The sequence below is a fragment of the Notamacropus eugenii genome, chromosome 1, assembly GCF_028372415.1.
Source record: "Notamacropus eugenii isolate mMacEug1 chromosome 1, mMacEug1.pri_v2, whole genome shotgun sequence".
NCBI lineage: Eukaryota > Metazoa > Chordata > Mammalia > Diprotodontia > Macropodidae > Notamacropus > Notamacropus eugenii.
In genome coordinates, this window is record NC_092872.1 from 212327751 (window position 1) to 212344442 (window position 16692).

The 16692-nt window shown below is 40.2% G+C and overlaps 1 protein-coding gene across 3 annotated transcripts in view; it reads right to left on the minus strand.

The window, feature by feature from the left end:
- Window positions 1–1084: 1084 nt before the first annotated feature.
- TCTN3 (tectonic family member 3) overlaps window positions 1085–16692 on the minus strand; it is a 31937-nt gene continuing 16329 nt past the window's right edge. Inside the window, exons 12-13 of one of the 3 annotated variants that reach the window (XM_072626207.1) lie at window positions 14897–15034; window positions 1085–2835 (exon numbers count right to left, since the gene is read on the minus strand). In XM_072626207.1, the coding sequence (XP_072482308.1) occupies window positions 2605–2835; window positions 14897–15034 (369 nt within the window). In that variant the 3' untranslated portion in view covers window positions 1085–2604. Of the gene's footprint in view, window positions 2836–5459; window positions 5629–12757; window positions 12905–14896; window positions 15035–16692 lie in introns of those variants that run through there. The other 2 variants (XM_072626218.1, XM_072626228.1) reach the window with 2 other exon arrangements.

The window sequence follows — 16692 nt, forward strand, 5'->3', positions numbered from 1 at the left end:
CTGCCCCCAGTGCTAGAAAACAGATACCTATAATCTCCTTCTAACCAGGTGTCTGACCCCCTTACCATCTGTGGGCAGAGAAGTCTGGAAATGCCACTGCTGCCTCTGATTTAGTCACCCTCAAGCCCTACTGCTGGTTTGCTGGAGGTTGGTCTGCACTCCACTCCTACCCCACTGCAACAGATTTCTCCTGCTGACCTTTCAAGTTGTCTTCGGTAAAAAAATTATTTTATCCCATCCTTTTGTGGGTTCTGTCATTCCAGAATTTGTTTGGGGGTATTATTTAAAGTCATTTTGAGGGATTTGGGGGAGCGCTCAGAAGAGTCTCTACCATTTCTTCATTATCTTGGCTTTGTCCTTCACCCATGATCTCTTGACATGTCAGTCTTTTCTTAAGACCTCATCCTTTTCAACTTTTTCCAGAGTCATTTGACACTGTTAACATCGCTTTCCTCTAGAATACTCTCTTCTCTGGGTTTTGGTCCCACTTCTCCCATCTTATTGCTTTTGGTTTCATTTGCTGGCTTATCCCTATCATGACCCATAACTATGGTGATTTCCTGTGGCTCTTCTCTATGTAGAGAAGAAATGGTCTCTCTTGGTGACCTCATTAGCCCCTATGAATTTAATATTATCACTGCACATATAACTCACTTTTCTGTTAAACACAGCACATCTCTTCCTTGAGCTTCCTATCCATATACCAAATGGCTATTAGACATAAAAACCTGTCCTGGAGACAACTCAAACTCAACACACAGAAGGCAGAGTTCATCATATTTCCTCCTAAACCCACTGTTCTTCCAAATTTCCCATTTTTGTCAAAGGCACCACAATTATTCTAGTCTCCTAATTTCATAACTTCAGCATTATCCTTAACTCCTTCATAGGCAGAAATTAAAGAATATCCAAGGAGGAGATGGTCAACAGTGCCAAAAACTGCAGAAAGATCAAAAAGAATGTGGCCTGAGGTAAGGTCAAAGGAAGAGTTCTTTGGTGAGAAGAGAAAGAAGTTTCAGCTGAATGGTGGGGAAAGAAGTCAGACTGCAAAGGGGTTGAGAAAAGTGAATGGGAGGTGAGCAAATAAAATTATTGGGTTTATTCTAAATTTAAGTGCCAAAAAAGAGCGTTTCCACATACACCTATTTCTGGAAGCCATGACTCTCTTAAGGAAGTCTAAAGATGGTATTAGCTTTTTTTGGAGGAGCAGGGTAGGTGGTGGGGAAGGAGCTGCCATATTATGCACATATTACTTTTGTCTTGCTTAGTTAATCCCTAGATATTTTATGCATTTTGTAGCAATTCTGAATGAAATTTCTCTTACTGTATCCTCTTGGGTTTTTTTAAATTATAAACACACTGCCCCTTACCAATGTCTCCCACATCTTATAAAGTTAGTTGTGGGTTCAGGATTTTTTTTGACCCGTGTAAAATTTTAATTTAGCCCTATTAAATTTCATTTTATTAGATGCGGCCCAATGTTTTAGGCTGTCAAGATCTTTTTGGATCCTGACTTGGTCATCTAGTGCATCAGTTTTTCTCCAAAATTTATGCAAACTGAGAATTTGGAAAGCATGCTATCTATGACTTTATCCAAGTAACTGACAAAAAATGCTAAATGGCCAAAGACCAAGCACAGATCCTAGTGCATTTTCCACTGGAGATGATGAGGTCAACTTTTAGAAATCAAAGGAACATAGATGTTAGAGCTAGGGAATGAGAAGTCACCTAGTTCAGTCTTTTTCATTTTAAAGATATGGAAACTACAGTTTAGATAGGTTAAGTGACTTGCCCAAGATAACAAAGATAATTAACTAACAAGGAGTAGAGTCAGGATTCAAACTTAAATTCAGTACTTTTTTCTTGGGAATTAGTACAATACCAAATACTAAATCATTTCTATATTTCCTGACCGTGGGGGAAAGGAAGAGGAGGACAAACAATACAACCCTTAATTGCTGAAAAGGCGAACTGAGAGTGTGCTCCAAAGACACTGCGAAAAGGGAAAGAGAATTGCTTTTCCCATTTTTGTATGAGCAAAATGGAGCCAATATGGGGTGTCAATACTTCTCAGGTTAAGTAAAACTTGTTCTTATTCCTCTAACAGATGATTTGAATATGGCTTTGGGTACGTAGAAGCTTACTTTCTCCTGAAGGAGACAACTCCTCTCTGCTTAAGACTATGCCTAAACAGTGTTTTCCTGTTCCAGACTTTTGCTTCCATTGGTGTAGGACAATTCCAATACCAATGAAGATCAGCAACTGTTCTGCAGTTCGTGACCAGAGTTCGAGGACATAAGAGCTGTCCAGGATCACAGGGCCAATAATAGGGCCAACACGTGGTAAGAGGTTTCAGACTCCCAATCTAGCCATGTACTATGCATTGCTGCCACTCATCTAGAAAGAATTAAGATGAAGGCATTTTTGTTATCTGTCTTATGAAACACCACCATACACAAAGACTCCTTCCCTCTTGCACCACAACTGAAGGAAACATTTTTTCCTTGGTCATAATGATGAATAGGAACCATTCCTATAGAATAAGCAGGAAGGCCATCTTACAACTCTCACTGGCAAGAGTGAAATGTGATTCTCCTTCTTTTTTCAGTTGATCTCTAAGCTGAGAAAGCCAGGTAATAACACGCACAGAAGAACAACAGAAGTGCTCAAGCTTCTTAGAGATTCCATTTTCCCATTGGATTCCTCCTGAGAAAAATAGTGGAATGGCAATATCCAGTCTATGTTTAGCAGGCTCTTTGTAACCTCTGGTTTCTTTGTGATGTCAGTGAAGGACACAAAAGTTCTCAAAGATACTTCTACCATAGATGAGGGCAACTGCAGAAAGAAAGAAATGACATGTCAAACAGCCTGCTGGCTTAGGCACATAATTTCAATTTGATTCAACAAACATTTGTTAATTGCCTGGGTGCTGTGAGGAATTATGGACACAAAAACAAATGAAACTCCCTGGCTTTAAGAAGCTTACATTACTCTTGGGAGACTGTAATGGGAGTTAAAAATCTTCCCGACCTATTAATAAGCCTCAGGTGGGGCTATTAAGGGAAGTTTGATTAGGGGAGGCTTATTTTTTATGAAGGCCCACACCTTTTCTTAATTTCTAATGAGGCACTGGGTCACAAAGGTCATGAGGCCCTCTGCCTCTGAAAAGTGGATATATACTCTGACGTGAGGTTTTGCTTTGAGACTCAAATCAATGGAAGAGTGTTTGTGTGATTAGGCCAGATGAAACTCTAGGTAGTCGATTAGGAGCCCACCTGCCCCTCCCTGGCCCTAGAGACATAAATACAAAGTAGAATGAAGTTATTTCAAGAATAATTGTGTGCCAACAGCTAGAAGGATCAGCAAATGTCTCAGGTAGGGGGTAGCATCAGAGGAAACTAGGGAGGATATTCTAGGCATGGAAAGGCATACTCATGAAAGGACATGGAGGGGGCAGGTAGAAGGAAGTGCACAGGACATAAGCAGGCTTGTGTGACTAGAAATAGAGCATGCAAGAAGTAAAACAATGAAATAAGACAGGCAGTAGCCAGTGTGTGTAAGGTTTTAAATGCTGGATCAAGAAGTTTATATATAAACTTGTTACTTGTTGATGAGTACACGGATAGGGCCCATTAGTGCCCCTTCCACTTCCAGCCTCAACGAGTTAGGGAGACCTAGTCTCAAAGATAAATAATATAACATCCATACTTTTTGATCCATCCATCCCACTTCTAGACGTGTTTTGTTGTGCAGTCAATTTACTCATGTCCAACTCTTTGTGACCTTGTTTTGGGGCATTCCTGGCAAACATAGTGTAGTGGTTTGCCATTTCCTTCTCCAGTTCATTTTACAGATGAGGAAACCGAGGCAAGTAGGGTTAAGTGACTTGTCCGGGGTCACACAGCTAGCAAGTGTCTGAGGTCAGACCTGAACTCAGGAAGAGGAGATATTCCTGGCTCCAGGCCTGGCCCTCTTTCGATTGTGCCACCTAGTTGTCCCTATTGGACATACATCCCAAGGAAGTAAAAACTAGGGACAAAAACTGGATGTAAACCACAACATTTATAACAGCACTCTGTTCTGACAAAGAACTAAAAACAAAGTTGGTGCCCATTACCTCGAAATAGCTGAAAAAAGTATGGCAAATGAACATGATAGAATATTGTTGTACAGCAAGAAATGATGAATATGAAGAATTCCGAGAAACATTGGAAGATTTAAATTAAGTCACGCACATGAAAATAATCCGATCCAAGTGAACAATTTATGCAATAGCTGCAATGACAAATTAAAAGATTCATCCTGTCCCTCACCACCCTAATTACAGTGGCTAGGGGTGGGGGGGTGAGAGTGGAGAAGGGAGGGAGTAGTAAGACAGAATCTCATATACACTGTCACTAATGGATCTTATATGACTTTAGGTAGGGCCCTGTTGTTTTTGTCTCAAGGTGAGGTTTAAATGAATAAGGGAGAAACTTTTACATCCATGATGTAAAAATAAAAGACATCAATAAAACACGTTTAAATAACAAAAAGCCAAGGGAAACAAAAGGGAGCATTTCTAGCCTTATACTTTCAATCTTCTAACAACATCAACAGCCAGCATGCAAAGAACTAAGAAGTGGGAGATGAGGGAAGGCAAGCAACGGGGCTAAGTTTCAAGGTTCTCAGCTGCATGGCTGCAGTCTGCAACTCAATCGTACCTCTCTTAGTGAAGAAAAAGGAAATAGCTACATTGCTATAATTCTTCCCAGCTTTCAGCTTACAGTATAATTCTAGAAAGTATTTTATTTTTAAAACACTGAAATGGATGTCATACAGGCATCCTGTGTATTGTCGGTGATGGCCAGACCATGAAAAACTAAAATCCCCTTAGGAGGAACACAGCTTTTCCACCAGGGGAGCCCCTCCTTGAAAGCAGAGAAAACCACATGGCCCAACTGCTGCCCTGCAGCCCCTCTCCTCTGTCAGATCCCACAATGCTTCAGGGTTCAAAAGCATGGTATACATGTGCTATGCTTGTGAAACTTCTCTTCTCCAGTATGTAAGGACAAGCCAATCTTTTTAAAAAATTCCTTTAAACATTCCCCTACACATCAAGAAAACTGGATCATCTAATGGCATTAATATAAAATAGCTAAGGATTGGGTATATGGGGTGAAAACTGGGTGGACTATAGTACCCCACAAATGTAAAAGCTGAATCAAAAAGGTAGGGGAGCCTGAAGCTTATTCAATCTTTTTTTTGATGAAGCACTTCCCAGTTCACTTTGTGCCTTTTACAGACTGGGCCAAATACTGACCTGGAAAGTATCTTGACAGATCTTAAAAGATCTTCAGCAGAACTCAATCCTTTGTCTGTACATTCATGTCTGAAGAGGCTCTGATATCCCTGGGGTCCATCTAATTCCAAATGAAGTGGAGTTGAGATGAGGACCCACTTATATAGATCCTGGGGCCTGAGGGGAGTTCTGAATTGCAGTGGGCTCGATATAGTGAATCCTCAAGGGATGGAAGGTCATCAGTTGAGGACAGAAATGGGAAGTCAAAGCTTGTGTCAATCAGTAGTGGGATTGGGCTCATGAATGACTGTTACACTTCCCGCCTGGGTGAGGTAGGGAGAATAAGTCTTAGAAAAAAAAGAAAAAAAGTTGGATCACTGAGATAATCTCAAGTCCAAATGACTTCAATGGTAAACATGAATTCAGACGGTCTCTCTGGGTCTATCCTGTGAAATAAATCCATCCCTCCAAAGTCATGCTAAATGAGACACCCTGTGATCACAGTTCCAAACAGTTCTATGGCCAAAGCTGCTTCAGGATGTTGAGATTTGCTCACCAGAAACTACTGCTACTTTCTACCTCTGTAACTCCCACTTAGTTAGCCTATTCTATTGCCTGTTTCTGTCTACAAGAACTATACTCTTAAGACTAATTTCTGCCCCACAGAATCCATAGAAAATCCAGGGCAGGGGCAGGACACTGTTTCTGTGATCCTGTCTTAACAACACTGGCAATAAATTCTTGCTACTATTACCCTGACCTATTACAGACTAGCTGGTCTATTTGCCTCTGTTAGTTCAAACTGCTTCAGACTGATCCTTTTCTAATCTGATAATTTCTAAGGTCTTCTGACATCTAGTCTGCCTTGAATCCTGGCATTTGCTATTGTCTCCTTGCTAACTCTCTAGCTTTTGAAATCAGTATATGATTCACTGATTGATTGATAGATATTGCTGACTCCTGGTCCATTCAGATATATTTTTTGTTTTGTTAACAGACTACCTTGGTCCTTGGTCTTTACACTGACCAATGATCCCCTGGCCTGGCACTGACAACTATGGAATTAGCTATTTGAGCTAATCTATAAGCCCAACAGTTCAAAACAGGCGGATTCTGATTTTTCAATGGAAGCACTAGACCATAATGCAAACAAATTAAATATGGAGCAAGAATAATGTGTGACTGTAAAAAGCAAGTAATGTTAAGAGTTAGTTAACAGGAATATCTGCCTTATATAGGTATTCTCCTATTCACAAAGAATGAACAACATCAGCTTTGGACAATTTGGGGAATATATGAGACACCAACTCAAGTAGGATATAGAATTTACCAGGGATATAGCTCTGGTTATTTAGAATTCTTTGATCGTTACATTAAAGGCCATAATAACAACAATCATACTATAATCAGTGCTCTCAGTGGCTATTATTTCCCTTATGCTTTCCCAGTATTCATGAAATTGAGCCTGCTAAAGAAAGTTCATGCTCCCAATGATGCTGAGGCTGTGGTGGGGAAAGGATGTAGACTCTCTTCTTTGGGTCACAGGAAAGTACTAGGGAAGAAGAGAACACATCAGGATGAGGGGAGTACTTCAATGCCATCTGGAGGATGAGGTTCCCAAACCACATTTAACCACATTTAGTATGTTAGATTTGAAGAGGCTAAAGGCTGAGGCTTTTTTTCCATTTGCTTTTTCAAAATCATTCTTTATTCTATGCATGATTACAGCTGGAGAAGGAAAAAAAACTGAAGGAAAAAAGTTTTAAACTCCTTTAAAGTCTGATCATTTATTTCTTTTATCAACATGAACACAAATGGAAAATTCTGAATCAGCACATTGGTAATGCTCAACTTATTTGTCCTTATTGTTTTTAATTGTTCTGATTGAAATTAATATTTTGATCTCAGTTATTTCAAAAAGATCACCAGGAGGCGGAGCCAAGATGGCGGAGTAGAAAGACGCACATACACATAGCTCTGAACCCACAACAAATAGAACGGCTACAAGGAAGTAACTCACAGCGAATTCTGCACCCAGAGGCCACAGAACATTGGAGCAAGGGAGATTTCTGTTCCGGAGAGACCTGCAAACCTCTCACGGGGGGTCCTTCGCGCTGCGGACTGGGGGCCGGGACTGGGAGCTGAGTGCAGCCCTGCCGCGGCTGCGGCACCGAGAGGAAAAGATCCGAGCGGGCTTCAGGGACGGGATCTCCAGTGGCCACAAGGGTCCCTCCACCCACAGAGGGACCTGCAAACCTCTTGCAAAAGGTCTGTTGCGCTGCAGACGGGAGCCCAGCCCAGACCTGCTACGGCCGCGGCTTCAGGGACAGGGATCTGCAGCGGCCGCACAAGTCCCTCCACCCACAGGTGACAGGGGTTGGTGAGAGAGTCTCTTTGGCGGGTCGAGAGGGGAGTGGGGTGCCCCCATAATTCAGGCCCCCCCCCCCCGGGAGGTAGAAGCTGAGAGGCAGCTGCAGACAGGGGCTCCCCAAGTGGGCTGGAGCCTGGATCCATTGTGGAAGGTCTGTGCATAAACCCCCTGAGGGAACTGAGCCTGAGAGGTGGCCCTGCCCCGACCTGACCATCTGAACTTAATTCTCACACTGAATAGCAGCCCTGCCCCCGCTAAAAGCCCTAAGGCTGGAAGCAGCATTTGAATCTTAGACCCCAAACGCTGGCTGGGAGGATCAGGAGGTGAGGTGGGTGTGAGGAGAATATTCAGAGGTCAAGTCACTGGCTGGGAAAATGCCCAGAAAAGGGAAAAGAAATAAGACAATAGAAGGTTACTTTCTTGGAGAACAGACATTTCCTCCCTTCCTTTCTGATGAGGAAGAACAATGCTTACCATCAGGCAAAGACACAGAAATCAAGGCTTCTGTGTCCCAGCCCACCCAATGGGCTCAGGCCATGGAAGAGCTCAAAAAGAATTTTGAAAATCAAGTTAGAGAGGTGGAGGAAAAACTGGGAAGAGAAATGAGAGAGATGCAGTCAAAGCATGAACAGCAGGTCAGCATCCTGCTAAAGGAGACCCAAAAAAATGTTGAAGAAATTAACACCTTGAAAACTAGCCTAACTCAATTGGCAAAAGAGGTTCAAAAGGCCAATGAGGAGAAGAATGCTTTCAAAAGCAGAATTAGCCAAATGGAAAAGGAAATTCAAAAGCTCACTGAAGAAAATAGTTCTTTCAAAATTAAAATGGCACAGATGGAGGCTAATGACTTTTTGAGAAAGCAAGATATCACAGAACAAAGAGAGAAGAATGGAAAAATGGAAGATAATGTGAAATATCTCATTGGAAAAACAACAGACCTGGAAAATAGATCCAGGAGAGACAATTTAAAAATTATGGGACTACCTGAAAGCCATGATCAAAAGAGAAGCCTGGACATCATCTTTCATGAAATTATCAAGGAAAACTGCCCTGAGATTCTAGAACCAGAGGGCAAAATAAATATTCAAGAAATCCACAGAACACCGCCTGAAAGAGATCCAAAAAGAGAAACTCCTAGGAACATTGTGGCCAAATTCCAGAGTTCCCAGGTCAAGGATACTGCAAGCAGCTAGAAAGAAACAATTCAAGTATTGTGGAAATACAATCAGGATAACACAAGATCTAGCAGCCTCTACATTAAGGAATCGAAGGGCATGGAATAGGATATTCCAGAAGTCAAAGGAACTAGGACTAAAACCAAGAATCACCTACCCAGCAAAACTGAGTATAATACTTCAGGGGAAAAAATGGTCTTTCAATGAAATAGAGGATTTTCAAATTTTCTTGATGAAAAGACCAGAGCTGAAAAGAAAATTTGACTTTCAAACACAAGAATGAAGAGAAGCATGAAAAGGTGAACAGCAAAGAGAAGTCATAAGGGACTTACTAAAGCTGAACTGTTTACATTCCTACATGGAAAGACAATATTTGTAACTCTTGAAACATTTCAGTATCTGGGTACTGGGTGGGAGTACATACACACACATGCACACACGCACACATACATAGAGACAGAGTGCACAGAGTGAATTGAAGAGGATGGGATCATATCTTAAAAAAAAAAATGAAATCAAACAGTGAGAGAGAAATATATTGGGAGGAGAAAGGGAGAAACTGAATGGGGCAAATTATCTCTCATAAAAGAGGCAAGCAAAAGACTCATTAGTGGAGGGATAAAGAGGAGAGGTGAGAGAAAACATGAAGTCTACTCTCATCACATTCCACTAAAGGAAAGAATAAAATGCACACTCATTTTGGTAGGAAAACCTATCTCACAATACAGGAAAGTGGGGGATAAGGGGACAAGCAGGGTGGGGGGGATGATAGAAGGGAGGGCATGGGGAGGAGAGTGCAATTCGAGGTCGACACTCATGGGGAGGGACAGGATTAAAAGAGAATAGAAGTAATGGGGGACAGGATAGGATGGAGGGAAATATAGTTAGTCCTATACAACAAAACTATTATGGAAGTCATTTGCAAAACTACACAGATTTGGCCTATATTGAATTGCTTGCTTTCCAAGGGGAAGGGGTGGAGAGGGAGGGAGGTAAAGAAGGTGGAACTCAAAGTGTTAGGATCAACTGTCGAGTAATGTTCTTGCCACTAGGAAATAAGAAATACAGGTAAAGGGGTATAGAAAGCTATCTGGCCCTACAGGACAAAAGAGAAGATGGAGACAAGGGCAGAGAGGGATGATAGAAGAGAGAGCAGATTGGTCATAGGGGCAATTAGAATGCTTGGTGTTTGGGTGGGGGAGGGGATAAAAGGGGAGAAAATTTATAACCCAAAATTTTGTGAAAATGAATGTTAGAAGTTAAATAAATAAATTAAAAAAAAAAAAAAAGATCACCAGAAATTAAGTGCATTTTTGTGGGTTTTATTCTCTTTACCCTATCTTAAACTGAAATAGAAACAAGTCTCTTAATGATAAAGTTCAAAATGGGAGGTCTTTAAGGAGAGGCTGAAAGACCCCTTGTAAATGGGGTTCATAGTTTGGGTAGACAGTAAGTTGAGTAGGGATGTTTGACTAGATTTAATTATATATTAACATATAATATATTAATAATACATTAATTTAAATCTCATCTCTAAAATGTCGTGATCACAACTTTTGGTTCAAGAAACCAAAATAACTTCCTTTCACTTGCTAAATATCTTCTGCTTCATTTATTAATTTCTTAGAGTACAGAGTTGGCCCTGAGGAACCAGGAAGATCCAGATTCAGCTCCTGTTTTTAACCCAAACACTTCCAAGAGTCCTTTGATCCCTTCTGTGAGAGAATCCCTCAAGATTGTTACACTGGCACTTCACAGATAATTTCCATGGATCCTGTAAATGCTAACAGTGCCTCTGCTTTTTATTCTTAGCCCTAAATCTCCAGAGGGCTCTCTCTTGATTTCACAATAACACTAGAGATAAAAAAATATCAATTGGGTCCAGACAGTGTCACAATATCCCACATTGTTAGCTGTAGCTAACTTAGAGTAAAGGAGGGAACACAACTCTTTCATACTCTCAATTTCCCCTTAATCAGTTCCTATACTCTAAGATCTCTAAGCATAGGTTTGTAAGCCAAGATGGCAGACAGCACTTTGCTGCTCCCAATTCATCACTACTCCAGAACTCTAAGAAAGATGACATTTTTTTATTCCACAGTGGAGATGTGGCTTTTCATATATTAAAAAGTCAGAGCAGGAGGACCATCTTTAATGCTGCCACACCACTGCCCCAACCTGGACGTAGATTTGACAGCTTGTGGCATTCCAAATGGAAGAACTCCCTTGAATAAATCTCCTTTGGACACTTAAGTCTTATGAAGGGTATCCTTTTCCCTTCCCTAAATAGAAAAAGGGAACCTCAGAATTAAAGTTACCACAAAATAACTGAGAGGCATTTGCGACCAAATGAAGGAGATAAAATGGGTAGGAGAATCTGATCAAGTCTCCTTATCCCTCAAATTCATGAAGTCTCCATTCCAATTGTTAAGGTGGCTATATATTAGAAGCTAGTGAAAAGCTAAATTTTTTCAATTGTCTGGGATAGTACCTCTCTCTTCTTCCTTTTTTTTTTAAATAAACCAAGTCAATGGTTATCATCAGAAGTCACAAATAACTTATGTAAAGTAAGGAGCATAAGGAATAAAATTTAATTTATAAATAACTTCACATAAGAGACCTCAACCAAATATGGACATATCCAGAGGGAATGCTGAGTCTAATTTCAAAAAAGATATTTCTTTTAAAAAAGGTAATAAAACAATAAAAGTAATTCAGTGAACTTGGAGTTTTGGAAGTCTACTAAAGAGATTATTAACAATAATTACTGTAGAAGGGGCAAAGTACTAGCATTGTCTAATAATTCATTAAGAGATATTGTCATCAGTCAGGAGTAAATGACTTGTAAAGGAGATAAACTTTTATAATTCATCATTGATGAATATTTAATCTGTCTCTGTCACTATTTCTGGTTGATGGTGCTACTTTTTGCTCTGAGGTTCTGTCCCTTACGGTAGGGGAACTGCACAAGACAGATACTTCATCAGGAAATTTATTTTCTCTTACTTCATATTTACTGTGTATATGTTGCCATTTCCCACCTGAAAGGTAGTTCTTGAAGTGTAAGGACTGTTTCATTTTTGTCTTTCTTTCCCCCAATGGCTTGCACATAGTAATCAATATTTGTTGGGTAACACTGGTGGGTAGCATGGCAGAAGGATAGTTTCCACCCCTTCCTCCTTTCTGGAAGAGGCCAAGTTGACCCTTACCTAGGCCTCAGCTATTTCCACTATGTTCCTTTTTCCTTTCTCATATTGGAGGATGGATATTTAATTAGCCTGATCCTGTTACAACAGCTATGGTCAATATATGATGGCCCTCGAGTCCACTTTCTGTGCTGTTATATGGCATTTATATTGGATGAAAAGTTACTAGTACAATTACAATTGCTCTAAGCCTCCAGCTAGGAAAATTCCTAACATTCAAACAAAGGTTCTTCTCTGCAAAGTTTTGTATACCTCTAGGTAACCCCTTTCCTCTTTAAGTTTAAAGCAAAAATCAGGATACAGAAAATATTTAGGCAAAAATAGCAAGCAGAGTATGTTATATTGCTTGTTGTAGGAAAGGTATGCAGTGAGGAAATTGAGAAAAAACCGACATTTTGGTCCAGCACCTCTTCCAGTCCTTGACAAGGTGAACATGGCCCAATGAGCCCTTCATTCTGAGATGCTTGTCAGGCCTGACGGCTCTGCATCGATCCCTTCACTGTCATAGGTCAGCCCTCCTCTCACTTCCATGTTCTCTTATTGTTTTGGTGCCACCACTTCTTTATATCTCCTCTCCTAAGTCCCAGAAGGCTGCGGGGGAGTCAACTTTTCACTGCAGCTAGATGGCTCCTGGAGTCTTGCTTCTTCCTCTTAGGCTTTTCCCTCAGAACTGTGCTCCTCCCTTTAAGAACTCTCAGACATGACTTACATCCACCTTCCGGCTCAAAGATTTTGATGAGCCTTTTGACAATGCTCAGAACTGAGAGAGAATGCTTGTGCTTCAGCAACACAAATCCCAGGATGCCAGTCCATTCTCAAACTCCTATCACTTTTGAAAATCAAGGGCTCTTGTACTTTGGAAAAACTGGTGCTGCAATAAGGGCAAATATGATAGTAACATGAGGATTCATCTATTCAAGGACATATCTACTGAAAAAGGGCTCAATACAAATATGTATGATAAATGCAAGCAGCAAAAAAAAAGTCATAGGAACATCCTAGAGGTACTCATTTTATAGAGCTATCAACCAGTCAGCAAGTATTTATGAATCACCTATGTGGTGACACTGGGAAGGCATTGTGATCAAAGTACAAAGAACAAGATCTCTAAGCCAATTACTCTAATGATAATGAAACTGAAGTCCACTGATTAAGTGACTTACCCAAGGTCAGTTAGGTGGTGAATTACAGAGCCAACATTTGAATCCAGAACCCCACCCTTACCTCCCACCCCCAGAATGCTGACTCACATTTAGCACATATATGTTAGAAATCATGTTTCCAATACAACTTGAAGAAAATTAAACACAACATAGTTACCTTGCCATTATCCCTAGAGATAATCTACCCAGATGATAAGGAAAGTGTGATTGTTCTTAGCTATATGATGAAACATTATGTCTTGAAGCAATGTCTCAAAATATTTTCCTGGGTGTAATTATCAGAATTTGTGGAGAGCCAACATTAAGAATTCAAACAAAATGGAACCATTATAGAGTATGGTCTCTCTAAGCAGACAAGATAAAGTCAAACACTCCAACAAATACCAAGGAAATATGGTGGCCAAGTCCCAAGACAAGAAAGAGGTATTATAAAGACAGTCTTGAGGCACCAAAGAATCAATTATAAGAAAAGGAATTAACAAGTGAACAGTGTCCCTTCAAACAAAGAAAAGAATATTTAGAAAAATGCAGTAATGTCCGTTTGAAAAGTCTACATAAATAAAACAATGATTTGGCTACTGATGATAAATAAGTTAACAAGTGACTCTTGTAGTAGCGGTGGTAGCAACTGCAGCAGCAGCAGCAATATTAGCAGTAACACTTCAATTTACTGGCATGTTCCAGCACAGGATGTCCTAATACATGATATTTTCTTTTTAACCAAGGGTGAAATCCATCTGGAATTAAACCACAGGTGGTCAGCTTTTCTGCGAAGACTGAACTCAAGCCCTTCACGTTGAGGAAAGGAATGGGGACAATGAAATTCCTGAGCTGAAACAAGAAAAGGGGCTGCTGCCTGTCCTTGGAGGTGGGGAACTATAGCATTGACAACTGGCTTAGCAAGCTAGCAGGTAAGGCCTTGAAAACAGTCTACTGGGTAGGAACCATTCGAACCATTCAGTAACAGCTTCATTAGTAAATCTTCCAGGGATGGTTCCCTTATAACAAAATGGGTCTCTGTTACCTCATATCAGTGCCTTTAAGAATACAACTCTACCTCCTAGTAGCCAAAGCTTATTAAGTATGAAAGCTCTTTGTTTATTTTAATGTTAATATTGAAACAAAAAATGATGGATAAATTTAAGCTGTATTCTATAGCAATAACCGACAACATGACCAGAAAAGTAGAGAATGTTTGGATGTTAGAATAAGTCTTAAGTTTATAAATCATTAGAAGCTGAATTAATTCTGCCACATTAGCTGTTTAAATTTCAGTCACGAACAAATGCACCTGTTGGTTGAATTCAATACAGTTAAAACTGATATAATTAGATAATGCATAATTTATCGTGGAAGATGGTAACAACAGACTAGGGAAGAGATTTACAAAGTGGAGTAAACATGTATAGACTGTGTTAGCACCCTAGCAATGGATCACTTTCAATGAAAGGGCAGTACAGAATAGGAGTGAGGGGAAATGGAGCTTAATTCCTGGGTCCAGCACAGCTTCAGGCAAACAGTAGGTACTTAATAAATTTGCTGTCTGGATATTGACCAACTCCAGCGAAGGGAGGACAAGTTGCATTAAATGGCACCAGCTGATTTTTATTTAAAATTACAGCATTAGTGAATCACCTGGCCCACCACATGTGTAGTGACATTTGCAAGAATAATCAGTCCACGACAAAGCTACATCTTACCGTTATACAGTTGCACTGATACAGGTACCGGCCTCCAAACACATGAGCTTCTGGGTTGGACTGGAGGCCTACATAAGCCCACAATATCTGGATCTCCAAGGAAAACGGTATGCAACAGCAAGAGGTACAATTTTTAGCCTGTAGTGAGAGAGTCAACATTATTATCAAGTGACATTACTGAGAATTCTAGCAAATGCGGCATTGTGCCCAAAATCACAGTTTCTATATTGTGTACAAACATTAACAGCTATTGGTACTTTAAATATGAGATCCTTATCCAGTGACCAGTAAGTGGAAAAACCATTGAGGAAACTGAGTCACATCCCTCTTAACATTCTCTCAACTATCAATGAAACTAATGAAAAAGAAGTTTTAAATATAAAAATGGCTTCCAAGTACTCCTTGGAGAAACAAGTAGTCAGCAGATGGTTTTATCATGCATCTAAAGGCAATAAAAAATAGAATTTCATGGTATACTTGGCTATCTCATATTGCAGTGTTCACAGACATTTTCAAAATGACTACCATGAAAATAATTTCAGTTTCTGAACTAATATCTTGCAAAGAACAAATGAGCCAATCGGGCAACAAATACTTATTAAGTGCCTACTATGTACCAGGCAATATGCTAAGTGTTGAGAATATGAAGAAAGGTTATAAACAGCCCCTTTCTCAAGGAACACACAGTCTAACAGGGGAGACAATACCAAAACAACTGTACACAAACAATATACGTACTGTAGAGGATAAGCTGGAAATCTTATCAGAGGGAAGGCTTCTTGTACAAGGTGGAATGTTAGCTAGAACTTGAAGGAACCAGAGAAGTGGGGAGGGGAAGAAAAGGAGGGAAGGGATCAACAAGGAGGCTATTGTCACTGGATCTCAGAGCACATGGAGAAAAATGATGTGTAAAAAAATCCTGGAAAGCTAGGAAGGTGCCAGTTTATGAAGGGTTTTAAAAACCCAGCATAGGAGTTTTCATTTGATCCTGGAGGTAGTAAGAAATCACTAAGATTTAGTGAATAGCGAGAGTGACAAAGTCAGATCTTTTCTTAAAGAATGACTGGACAGTTGAGTGGAGGAGGGACCAGAGGAGGGACCAGTGGTGGGATCTGAGGGAAGGAGACCAACCCACCAGACTACCACAAAAGTCTAAGTGTGAAGTGATGAGGGCCTGAGCCAGCGCAATGGCAGTCTCAGAGTCAAAAAGGTCTATTTGAGGGATGTTACAAGGGTAGAAATGACAGGAACTGGAAAGTGATAGAGGTGAGAGCAAGGAGTCAAGGTGTCCCTAGGTGACTGGGAGGATGGTGATACCCTTGACAGTAGTAGAGAAGCTGGAAGATGGGAGGAGGGTTTGGGGAGAAAGATAATGAGGTCACTTTGGGATATGTTGAATTTAAGATATTTACAGAACATCTGGGAGATTTAAAAAAAAACCCACACTTACACAATGAGGAATACGACAAGATAGTTCAAATCAAATTAACATGTATACGAATCCTTAACAACTTCAACGGAAAGGTGGATGTAAAGGGGAAAAGGAAAAAAATGTCAAAAACATGGTTTTGGAGTAAGAAGAGAGGGGCCAATGAAATCTAGACTACACAGAAACCTAAAAAATGAGAATAAAGATGAGAGGATGTTGAGGTTACATCAACCTAATCTATTTAATTGTGCTTATACACAGAGAAATGGATAGAACAAATACTGACACAGAATAGGATCATTTTCTTAAATTTAGCCAATGTAAGCTAACTTATAGTTCAGGGGTAACACAGAGACTAACAGTTTAG